A 12,382-nucleotide genomic window follows, 5' to 3' on the forward strand; every position below is an offset into this window, starting at 1 on the left:
TCTTTAATTATACATTTATCACTCAGTCTCCTCCTAATCAGAGTTTTTATTCTGTAGGATGAGCGTTGGCTCAACAGAGCTCTGACTGTTTGTCAGCCTGGCTACAGAGCTGAAGAGAAACCTGGGGTTGTTCTTATTTACTTCAATCAGTGATGAATAGTAAGATGTTCTGGCTTTGCGGAGGGCTTTCTTATAAAGCAACAAACTATTTCTCCAGGCTAAATGATGACCCTCTAAATTTGTGACACACCATTTCCTCTCCAGATTACGAGTCATCTGCTTTAGGCTACGTGTTTGAGAATTATACCACGGAGTCAGGTACTTCTGATTAGAGACCTTAGTTTTCACAGGAGCTACAGTATCCAGAGTCGTACGTAGTGAGGAGGTGAAATTATTAACAAGATGATCGACCTCTGTTGGAGCAGCGTTCAGATAGCTGCTCTGCTCTATGTTGGTACAGGGCATTGAAGATGATAACAGTGGGTGGATTATATTCTTAAACTTAGTTACAGCGCTTTCAGAAAGACATCCACTGTGATAAAGTCTACTCTCCACCGCTGTGTAATCAATTATTGTAAATGTAAATGTTATCAGGAAATCAGGATATTATACTGTAATTGGCTCACCAGCCACTTTATTAGGTACACCTTGGTAGTACTGGGCTGGACCCCCTTTAATACTTCTTGGCTCAGATTCAACAACATATTCTGGTGACATGACATCATCATGACATCATCATACATGTGAAGCACCCATAATGAGAATCTCCTGAACATCCCAAAGCTGCTCTGCTGGACTGAGATCTGTGACTGCGGAGGTCGTCCGAGGACAGCGAACTAATCGTCATGGTGAGGAAACCAGTTTGGTCTTAGCTTTGAGATGTCGGAAATCTGGGATTCATAGAGTATTCCTCTGACGCCGTCACAAGCCATCAGCAGCCACCCCTGGGTAGGCTTAAACGATGCTCGGCTGGTCCTGAAACCCCCCAGCAGCAACCTGAACACGGACGCTCTCGTGACGTTCACACACCAGTGCATAAACACTACAAAGCTTTCCTCCAGTTAAAACAAGGCCAGCTTCAGGTGGTGGCTGTGGAGACCTTTACAAACACATGTACATTTTTGGCCTTTAAGGATTCAAGATCTTTGTGATTATCAGCGTTAACTGAGAATCGAACCTCATCCACTCACAGACAGCTGCTGACAGAGCAGAAAGAGCCTCGTCGTCTCAGAGCTCACATCAGCAGCTGGAAGCTTAGAGGCACATCTGGGAAGAGCAGAGGAGTGAGCTCAGCTCCTGCTGTGACTCACAACATCCTGCTTCAGGAGAACATCTGGACCTCCTGCAGATGTTAGACTCAAAATCCAGCAGACAAAAAACCCATCATACTCTCAGCTTTGCTGCCTCTCTGAGCGGTTTTTAACAAACACCTGAAGGATTGTTTTCCTGTCATCGCCAAGTTGGAGCGCGGTTCTGTGGAAAGGAGGAAAAACAGCCGACTCAGGCGTGGAAATACTGTTTTATTGTCTGTACGAAACTTTATTAAAGAAGTATAACAAACACAGAGAGAAGCCCGGACAGAGAAGACTCGGGTGGCGCTTGGCCCGCGGCGTGCACGCTTATCGGCACAGACCGTTAAAAGGGGAGAGAGGTCAGAGGTCAGTCAAGCATCATTACCTTTAAAGCGAGTATTTCCCTTCGCTCAGACACGTTCTGTACCAGTCAGACATGAAACACCACCACAGTCCTTCTAACACTTACAGTGACACACTTATTATCGTTCCAGCAGTCCGTGTTCGGCCGTGAAAAAAACTCAGCACAAAGACAGAAGCGCCGTTAACCTGGTCACCTGATGTTGGCAGTGCGGAGGAAGTAACGCCGCTCTTCCACCAGCGTGATGCTGGGACCCCGCCCTCAGAGGTTCTCCAAGAACAGAGCAGCTGTGTCCAGGTGAAGATGCTCCGTACCAGCTCTGGAGTGGCTACTGGGACCACAGGGGTGGAAGAATAGAACCATTACCTCTTTTCTACCAACTCTGTGCTGCTGAGAGCCCAACATGGCGGAGGGTCAGCGGCTGAAGAAGACGTTTATGCTACTGAAGACAGGGCTAAGTGTGGACGCAGCAATGCCGCCATGCTGGTGCTGTTTTGGTTCAACATCAAATACGTCAGAGCACAGACGAGCATTCTTTAGACCAAACCCAAGCTCACTTCCTGCTCCTCTAATCCCCTCTAAAAAAGATTTAGACAGAGTCACAGTTCCACGCCGACGTGTTTTTTTCCTAACAGTTCAGAGCTTCGTGTGAATTTTACTGAAGGTTTTTACTGGTTTGGAGGGGCGGGGCTTAATGGGGTCAGCACCTCGAACTTCCCCTGAGAGCATCAACTCACTACATGACAGACTGAAACACTGCATTGAGAGCAGTGGACGCTGCTGACGTCGTCTCTAGGGAAGCTCCGCCTCCAGTTCCTCACGCCAGCAAAAGTTTCAACAAATTCATTCGGACAAACGTGCCAAAATACAGTTCACGTAAAGTTTAATTGTCTTCACCCCCACCCATCTCCACCACCTCTGCCCGGCCGCCAGGGCTTCTGATCCGCCTGTTTTAACTCCGCCCACTCGTCACTATGACGGAGCTAAACGGCACACGCAAAAAATAAAATTAGAAAAAAAGAAACGCAAACAAATAAAAAATTAAAAAGTTCTTTGAGTTTTTTCAAGAATGCAGAAATGTCTCTTTCCAGAAAGAAACCCAAATCCACACTCGGGTCCCTCCGCCCGTGAGAGAGCTGTAACCGGCGGATGGAGACGGCAGAGGGAAATAGTTCCTGCATAAAACGGCTCACGAGTGCCTTTTCTTTTGCGTGGCTCACATTCTTCTGGAAAGAGAAATCCCTGCAGAACTTTCAAACCTGCATCTGTGCCTTTCTTAACTTTCACATCAGTCGCATTAATCAGAAGCCAGACTACAACTTAAACTAGGAGACTACTTCAGTTTTCCTCCTCAGGTCCGAAAGCAACACGTGCTGCAGCACAGACCAAAAAACTAGCCGGTAACCCCACCCCGAGGCTCCGCCCGCTCTTCCAGAAAATACATTCTGAAAAAGATGGAGAAACGAAAAGATCGGAGACGCTGAAGGCAACAAGCAGGAGAGCGGACCGAGCCTCAGCCGGACACTTTTGGGAGCGTTTGATGGAAGACGGACGCCGAGCGTTTCCCCACAACGACCTCCAGACTGACAGTAAACGCACGCACGCGCGCGCACACACACACACACACACACACACACACTAAAGAAAGATTAAGGCCATCGATGGAACATTTCAGAAACTGGGCTCCAGTCAGACCCACGACAGCGCTGCAGGGACGTGTATGCAGACTCGCAGTGATTCCCACGCGCTTCCTTCAGCACGCTAAGCAATACGCTTAAACCCCGACGCAGGACACGAGCCGAACTCTAACAGGAAGTGTCCGCAGACAGACCCAATCGGCCGCGAGCCCGAAAGAGCCGAACAGGCTTTTAACCCGCGCGCGCAGATTGAAGACGAGCTGACTGCTGTGCAAACCAAAGAGGGGGTCGTTTAAGGTTACAGCGAGTGCATCGGAGGGGCGGAGTCAGTGACAGCACAGCCTGAGGGTGGAGGTACCCCCACCCTCTGCCCCCAGCTGCTCAGTCGGGTTTCGGCTGGAGCGCACAGCATTTGGATTTTCCGTGATGTGTAAGGGCCGCTGCAGGAAACAGACAAAACAATCTGGTTTGGTTCTTTTTTACTAAACATTGTCGTGTTGATCAGAAGGCTGCCAAACGCAAACACGTCCTGCAGTTTGTTAGGAAGCCTGACGTGTCCGATGTGCTACCAGGAACATTTTCAGTGTGAGGGAAAAATCTCTGCGCTGACGTGGCTGCGATCAGAAAGGTGAACAACACGTGCCAAACACAAAAACACAACCAGTGGAGAGAGGTGGGAGGCGTGAAGAACAGGAGCATCAATTTACAAAAGCTCAGCACAAATAAAGATGGTGGAAGAAGGCCAGCAGACGAGCCGGCGGCGCCGCGTCCCAGACTAAACCTGCACAAACCCTCAGCGGGTTCGCTCGGAATGTGTCGGGATTAGTTTGGGAAGTCGGCCGGGTCTGCGGAGGAGGATCTCCACGTTTCATTTCAAACACACACAGACAGACACACACACACACACAGAGAACATCATCACCGTGTTTTCAAATCAAAGTTCGTTACAAACACCAGATATGTTTGTTGGCACCATCCGGTTTTGGGAAAGATGGAGTAACAGGGGGGAGGCGGGGCCGAGGCTTCGCGGTAAAGGATGTTTGTCGAAGGTGAGACGAAGGAGAAGTCCAGCAGGTACTTTGGGGGGGGGGGGGTGTCAAGCTGAGACCGGGTTCGGCGCTGGATATAAAAACCAAAGGCTCGGCTTGATCGGGGTGTGGAGGCGGGTTGGTGGGTGAGGACGTCTACGAGAAACATTGCTGCAGTCTTGAATATTAAAACTCCTCCTGATCCTCAGCGTCCGGTATGACGAAGCCCTCCTGGAGACAAACGCAGACGGGACACAGTTTTAGGCTCAGCACGAAATGTCACTTCCTGTTTGCACTACAAACCAATCATGTGCCGTGCTGCATTATATCAAATGAAAGTGTGTGTGTGTCCAGTGACGAAGCACTTTTTAAATGTGTTTACAGTCAAAGTGCCGACGTGTGTTTAGGATCCTTCCCGAGGAGCTTTTGGAAGTTTTGGCATCGCCTGCGGCCGAGAGCCACAAACCACACCAACGAGTTCAAGAGCGCATTTAAACAAACAACATTACTCTGCATAAACACAATAATGATACATGTGTGTAAATGAAGCAGCAGCGTGGGAGGCTGGCACAGTGAGCTGCATGCCTCTGCAAGAATCCACAGCAGCTGTTCACACTGCAACAAATGGCACTTCCTGTGAGGAACACGGAGCGCATTTCAGCCAATCAGGTGTGAGGGATGTCTGGTGTGTCATATCTGAGCTGCAGAGTAAAAATGGATCCTCCGGTTCTGTAATTTAACCACGTGATTCATGAATTATTGAAAGCTAATCACTCACGTCTGTGGCGTAGAGGATGTCGACGATCCTCTGCAGCGTCGGGTCGCCCTCGCCTTCCTTCTCCTGGCAGATCAGCTCGATGTTCCTCAGCTTTCCAAAATAAAAGTCTCTCTCCTTTTCCATGTCCTGGATGGTGGATTTCAGCATCTCCATCTGTGGACGAAGATAAAGACACCTGATCAGCACCCCTCGCCTCGCCGTCGTCCTTACAGAGGCGACAGTCTGCCCTCTGACCTCATTGATGAGCTCAGCCACCTCCTCGTCGTTTCCTCCCGTCCCCGCCTTCTTCGCACTGACCGGAGCCACCTTGGGCGCCACCTTAGCCACGGGGGGCCTCTGAGGAGCTGAGGAGAAATTAGAAGGTCAGCGACACGATCAAAACTTCAGCACTTCTAAACCCGTCTGTAACCGTCACCCATCTGAAATCTGACCAATCAGACGTGTCGGCTCTTACCTTGATTGAGGGCCTTTTTGGGTGGTTTGTTGAGGGCTGACGTGGCGGGGTTGGGCGTGGGCATGGCGTCCTGCCCCTGTCTCGCCTCCACGGGGTCGTACTCCTTTCCGTCGTAGTTGGCGTCGAAGAACTTCTTGAACCACTGTACGAACTCGAAGTTATCCTGGAACTTCCCCTTCACCAGTTTGTCCACCGGAATGATCTGGAAGAGACGGAGAAATGGCGCCAGGCTGTTAGCGGCGCTCTGACTGCAGGGTTTACTTTTGTCTCTTTGACATTTAAAGTTCGACGGACATCATGTTAGTCCCACCCTGGACCGACACAGAGTCCCGTTAAACCGTCTACAGCAGCGGAGTCCAACTCCAGGCCTCGGGCGCCGGTGTCCTGCTGGTTTTAGATCTCACCCTGGGTCAGCACACCTGAATCAGATGATTAGTTCACGACCAGACCTCTGGTGGACATTATTTAGCCATTTACATCAGCTGATAACGCCGGCCCTCGAGTCCCCCCACCTGACATGTTCATTCTTTCCGTTTTGTCATTTGCCAGAATGAAATTAACCGTTCAGAACAATCAGACCTCAGGTTTGTTTCTGCACCAGCTCACCACCACCTCTCGTTCCAAACAAGCGCCTCGTCACGAAGAGTCATGAATTCAACGTTCTCGTCTCCGCCCGTCGAGCTGCAGCAGGATCGTCTCTGCAGCTCTCTGGACTGCACACGTCTGAAGCGCACAGTGTTAAAAAGCTTCTGGAAGGAGCTCAGAGATCATCCCGAAAGAAACACGTTTGGATCCAGAGGACAAACTGAGCCGACATTAATGAAGCTCAGTTTGCAAAAAAGACCAGAGAACAGGAAGCACCAGAAACAAAGAAACTTCCACTAATGCGAATAAAAGAGACAAAGTCAAACAGAGACTTTCAAAGGTTTGAGGAGCTTTTTTCAAACCTCAAAGATGTGCAGCGAGCCGAGCACAAAGCGAGTCCGGTCTGATTCACACACTGCTGTAAGAACAGGTGTTTGGTTACAGATCGCAGCTGTTGGCGAGGGAGCGCCGCGCTCCTCCGCTGCCTTTATGTTTGCGCTGTCTTTAAAGCTTTTAAATAGCGTTAGTAAAAAGAAATACAAAGCAAATCTGCACGTTCAAAGCTCGCTGGGACATTTCCTGAGCCGCGCCAACATGTCCACGCTCCTCTGCTGCTCTAATGGGACCATCACTTCCTGAACTTCATCCTTTATTCATTCGGACTGAGAGCATAAAGTCATCAGGTAAGCGTTTACTGAGCTCAGAGATCGGGAGGGCGCTCGTTTGCTCTCAGGTCCGAGAAAGTGGGCGTGGCGTCTTTGCAGAACAGCGCTTAGAGGCCGGGGTCAGCCGGGATCAGCCGCAATTCCTTGCGTTCACGCTGTACGCAGGACTTGTGTCCTCGCTTCAGCTGAACGACTTCACTGTGGCAGGAACAGTGTAGCATGTAATTAGCTGTGGATTTCCCACAGAAACCAAATCCTCGCTAATCCTCAGAGTGATTCACGTCGCTCAGGCCGAACACACCCCTGCTCCAGTTACGCCAATGCTTCCTGCGGCTGCTTCACAACAAAAGACCATCCGTACGAACACGATTACAGTCGTCAAACAGAAACGTTTAAACACGTTATTATTGTCTGCATCTGTGAAACGGATGATCTCAACATCTGAGGATTGTGCGTCGCCGCCAACAGAAACTCATCAATGAGCATGACTTACTTTGTCGACGCCCATCTTTTTGAAGGCCACCTGCAGAAGCTTGAAGTTGTGGATGTACTCGTGCTCGAGCTTGGCCCCGAACTTCACTTTCTTCAAAGGCACAGAGTTGGGAAACAGCATGTCCATGAACTGGCAGTAAGCAGCACCTGGACACAGGAAACACTTTGACTACAGGCGGAGAGGAAACACCGTGTCAACGGAGGCGTCACACACCACAGGAAATCAAAACTGACAAACTGCACGTTTGATTTTAGAACTAGCTTTAATCGTCTCTTTCCTGTTCGCTGTGTGATGTAACCCACACAGTGATAGAAGTCACATGCTAACGCCTCAGGATACGGAGACGAGAAGAGCGTGAGGCCACAGAAAGGTTAGTGTGACTGAATCTGTTCAACGGTGACCTGAAAGGGTCAGAATAAGGTTTGTAGACTAATCTGATCATCACCTGACGTACGTTTAGGTGTCAAATATGAAGGCAATTCCTCGGCGAGCTGCAGATTTAAGAGAACGGCACAAAGAGTGCTGAAAGTCCTCGCTTACCTGAGCACAGCATTTCTATCTTGGTGAGGTTCATCTGTAGAGACTCGTTGATCCACACGAGCATGTCATGGCGACTTAAGTTGTCGCTGGTCACTGAGGTCGAGTACACGTTCACAGCCATCGTCGGTCACCTGACCACACAGACACACACACACTTACATGGTGGCCATCACACCGACAGCTCGTCGGGTTGTTACTGTCACTTTAAACCTGCTCGATCAGGACCTCGTCAATGAGGATGACCCGATTAGATAAATCCTCTACTCTGTGGAAGCACTGGACTACTTTTTGAATTAATCTGCTGAAAAGTAATTGTTTTGGTTTGTCAAATTTCAGAACAAAGGACATGAAATGCAGTTTGATCACAGTAAACTCAGAATTTCTGTTTTTCAGACAAGACAAACAAAAGCACGACTTCCTGTCCTTTTGTGATGGAAACGGGTGAAATGTGGATCTGAACCGACTCTTTGGCGTTTGCTCGTACTTGCAGGCCCGTCTGTGGCTCTGCGTCAGATAATGAGCTGCAACCTTCGGCCAACATTTAATCTGCCGCTGAGGACGAGGCTGCAGGCACACCCAGATACAAACCTCCCAGATGAGCACAATTTAAAACTCAAAGCATTTTATCTACAGGAGCAGTCGCAGTTTTCTGAGTCAGCGGCAAAAATCACAAACTAAACAGACAGCAGTCCCGACGATGCCCGTTTCAGGTATGTCCTCTGCAGCTGGAGGTCAGTGCTACACAATGTACAGATGTGGTCAGCTGTCACATCTTAAAGGCCAAAACATGTGGTTATTGTAGGAGTCATCTGTAAGCAGCCTTCACACCAAGAGATCCTCTCAGGAGAGGAAGCTGAATGCCATCGATGACCAGCAGATAATCTACAGCAGAGCAAATGCTCCTGGGCAGGTAGTAAACACTGACAGGTCCATCAGCTGATTTCATTTAGTGACGTCACTGTGAATGTTGCTACAAAAACTTGTGTGATTCAGCAACAGTGTCATCATGCTTACAGCTGTTTACAGGAAGCTGAGCAGACAGTGGGCGGAGTCACGTATGGTGAGGTACCAACCAGGTCGTGAAGGTTAATAAACGGACATCTTTCCCAGCCAACAACCATCAGTTGTCAGTCTGAAAGTAACAGTGACGCATTTGTTGGGTTTTTTTGTTTTCCTTATCACAAACAAACCATCTTCCAACATTTATTCAAATATTATTCAAATATCATCTCCAGTAAGTGCAGATTAGCATATTTCTCAAAGAAGAAAAGTTGGTTTTATCTTTGCTGTTAAATTCAGATTTTCGTTTTCTTTACTCAGAGGAACAGAAATAAAGTTTTAAAGGTGGGCAGTGGCCCCTGTAGCTGACCAGATGAGGCCGGGCTCCTGAGCTGTGAGGAAGTGACCGTTAGCCACACGCTGCTAACATTAGCGGTGATCAGCAACGTCAGGTCCGCGGCTCCAAGCACCGAACGGGTCAGCGTCCGGCTCACTGGGAAGACACTGGCAGAGCTCCGCTATCTGACCGTTAGCTGTGTTAATATTAGAAAGCTCGGTCATCGGCTAAACGCGCCCACACCGGCCGGCTGAGTCAGTCACCTCCCGGACCTGCAGGCGGTCCCCCCCCCCCGCCCTGAAGCACCGCCCGGTTAGCTCCCGTTAGCCTCGGCCATTATTGAGTCAAACCTCCTCGGATAAGAGCCGTTAATAGCGGTTTAAACCGTCACCGTACCGGCAGCTGCCAGAGCTGGAGCTCGGTCCCGGGGTGCCCGGTCCGAGGCTCCGGGATTGCACGGTTCTAGCTACATGCTAACACTGAAGCTAACAGAGCGCGCCGCCGTTATCCAGCCGCTCCGGCCGGCTTCAAACCTACCTGCAGCCGGTTTTCTTTCGCGGTTCTCGAACTTGGAGCTTTTACTCTTCTCAGCAAGAAATGTTTCTCATAAAAAAAAACAACCTGCGCTCGTTTCGACGTTTGTTCCTCTTCTGCTTTTTTCTTCTCTTCCTCACGTCCACTCTGCCGGCAGCGGAAGAAGCGATGCGATGACGTCAATACGTAAAGGGAAACGCCTAAACGTAAGGACGGCGGACGGAAGCGAGACGTCCGAACAAAATGGTCTATGATGAGGTCATTATTCATAAAAAGGATTATGTTCAATAAATTCATCATTCACGACAAAAACATCCTCATATTATAGGAGCAGCGGGTCAGGTTTACGTCACTCAGTGACGTATCGACATCCCAATAACCATAGTAACATCATTTTCCTCCTGTAGTGACACAGAAACATGTGCACTCCCACCTCCTGCAGCAGCAGGCCTTCACTCTGCTATCACAGGAAGCTGAATAATGGAAGAACAGCCTAGCTTACATTTACATGGAGATTTTAGGAGCTTAACGCCAAATAAAGACCACAAGAGAGAAGAGACGAACTGATTTTACTGAAAAACGGCCACCACCTGAATCTGTTGGTATTAAAGGGCCCAAAGAACCACAGCACAGTCACCGAAATCTTCATCGTCTCAGTTTAAACTTCAGCAGGTCGTCTTCACCGTGTGTGAGCTGCTGCCACACGATTGGCCGATAAGACATTTGTGTCATGGGCAGTTGAAGAGGCATACCTAACAAAGTGGCAGGTGAGTGTATTTATTTTTGCCCTGCTCTCACACAGCTGCTAAAATCCACCAGGACTGCACACCAATGTTCCCTCTAATGTTCCCTCTAATGTTCCCTCTAATGTTTCATGTGTCTGAGCCAGCACACCAACTCCCTGAGCGTCCCTTGGACCACTGTGAGCAACAGCAGACGTGTGCACTGTGGTCACGCCAGCATCCAATCCATGCAAGTTACATGTTTATTAAAGTAATCAAATTACAGCATTTACATTTATGTTAGACGACTTTTAATTAACTGCTTTAGCCCACTGACAATGAAAATAAAAAAAAAATCTTGTTCATGACCTGTGCAGCATGTTAACACTATTGGAAGTAAAAATAACTTTGACAACAATTTTGAAAACACAACTTTCTTTCTTTCTTTTTAATAAAGCTCTGACTTGTATTATGAGTCTGTGGTCTGGGAGAGTAACTCTGTCTGCAAAATACAGTAAATAATGACCAATGTTGGGTAGATAATTATATAGTTACTTCTTCAAAAAAGTAACTGAGTTATGCAAACAACAAAGTGTTTTGCAGCTGTTTACCTAAAAATGCAGCCAGCAGCGTTTTTAAACAAACATTTCAAACTATTTACAGAACAATCAGCTGTTCTGCATCAAATCTGATGCCACACAAATGATTTTTGCCTCATTGTTCTGACACACAACAAAACTATTGACTACACTACACACTAACGCAAATCTCTCACATCTCAAAACACGCCGTCACTCCTAAAACTTCCTCCAGTATCTTAACAACTAAATGCCATGTTTTGATTGGTCGACATGGTACATTTTTCCACCAATAGGAAAGGGCGGGGTGTGTTGTCTTTGCTCACAGGCTTTCCAGCTTTTTCTTCCCTCAGTAAATATAAACAACGACAGTATTCAGGAAGAAAAACAAACATTGCAGATATTTTATCATAACTCTGGTTTTACGCGGCCGATCAACACAAATTAAAAACTGCTATAAAGTCCACACTTTGTCCGTCAGTTGTTCCGTCAGTCCTGCTCACATCTCCAGTGGTTGTACACGTTGTCGTTAACGTGGCTTCACTCCACATCAGCCGCTTTGCTAAAACACCGGCACATAAGGACGCTGTCATAGGCTGTCAACCACCTTTATTAGCTGCGTATATACGAATGTGAATCGCGTGATTGGCTGGACTGTGGGATAAGGTGGCATCGTTCTGATCCCATACAGGAGCAGCCAGTCACTGACTAACACTGCAGAACAGAATTGTTAACATATTTACTTTAATTTCAGTTTAGGTTAGAATTTTTTTTTTTGTGCGCAGAGACCGTGCCATCAGTGCGCAATTACGCGCGCAGCTTAGAGGGAACATTGCTGCTCACAGGTGTGTCCTTCATTAGTGTAAAAGAGGCGTGGCTACACCTGGAACATCAGACTGTAGCTGTGTCCCAGCGACCGCACACTTCGTAGTACCCGCACTTCACGGGCTACGTGAGGCGGGTACTACGAAGTGTGCGGTCGCTGAATTGGGACACAGCTTGTGTCCTCCACTGTGTGTGGCACTCAATGGCTGTGTCCCAATTCAGCGACCGCACGCTTCGAGTACGCATTTTGAGACCTATTACGTCACAGCGACGCGAGGACGGCTGTCCCAATCCGAAGCGTACTCCAAATGCGCCGTCGATTTCCCCAAATATCAAGCGTGGTCCGGTGCACGCTTCGTGGTCCCACAATTCATAGCGTGGCAGTGGGTGTGGATAATTTTGCCGCAAAATACGGCAGAAGGGAGCGGCCAAGAGTGAACTGTCAAAGTACTGAATATGACGTCACTTATTTATGTGCGAATGTTTAATGAAGAACATTAAACATGACTGTTGGTCACATGTCGGCAAAGTCATGTGACATTAGTGACGTTTGT

General features: G+C 48.4%; 1 protein-coding gene across 3 annotated transcripts; it reads right to left on the reverse strand.

Annotated features, from left to right (window-relative positions):
• Positions 1-1,506: 1,506 nt before the first annotated feature.
• Positions 1,507-10,004, reverse strand: mapre1b (microtubule-associated protein, RP/EB family, member 1b). 3 transcript variants are annotated; one of them, XM_005752131.2, is made up of 7 exons: positions 9,791-10,004; positions 7,834-7,964; positions 7,294-7,439; positions 5,551-5,752; positions 5,331-5,440; positions 5,097-5,249; positions 1,507-4,549 (listed from the first exon to the last, which is right to left on the reverse strand). In XM_005752131.2, exons 2-7 carry the CDS (start codon positions 7,952-7,954, stop codon positions 4,505-4,507), a joined length of 777 nt encoding a protein of 258 aa, XP_005752188.1. In that variant the 5' UTR covers positions 7,955-7,964; positions 9,791-10,004; the 3' UTR covers positions 1,507-4,504. The 3 variants fall into 3 exon arrangements, with proteins under 3 accessions (XP_005752188.1, XP_005752187.1, XP_005752189.1); XM_005752130.2 differs by having other exon boundaries at positions 9,707-10,004; XM_005752132.2 differs by lacking the exon at positions 9,791-10,004 and adding an exon at positions 9,566-9,641.
• Positions 10,005-12,382: the final 2,378 nt, after the last annotated feature.

The sequence above is a fragment of the Pundamilia nyererei genome, unplaced genomic scaffold (assembly GCF_000239375.1).
Source record: "Pundamilia nyererei isolate P.nyererei 1_Seehausen unplaced genomic scaffold, PunNye1.0 scaffold00346, whole genome shotgun sequence".
NCBI classification, from domain to species: Eukaryota; Metazoa; Chordata; class Actinopteri; order Cichliformes; family Cichlidae; genus Pundamilia; species Pundamilia nyererei.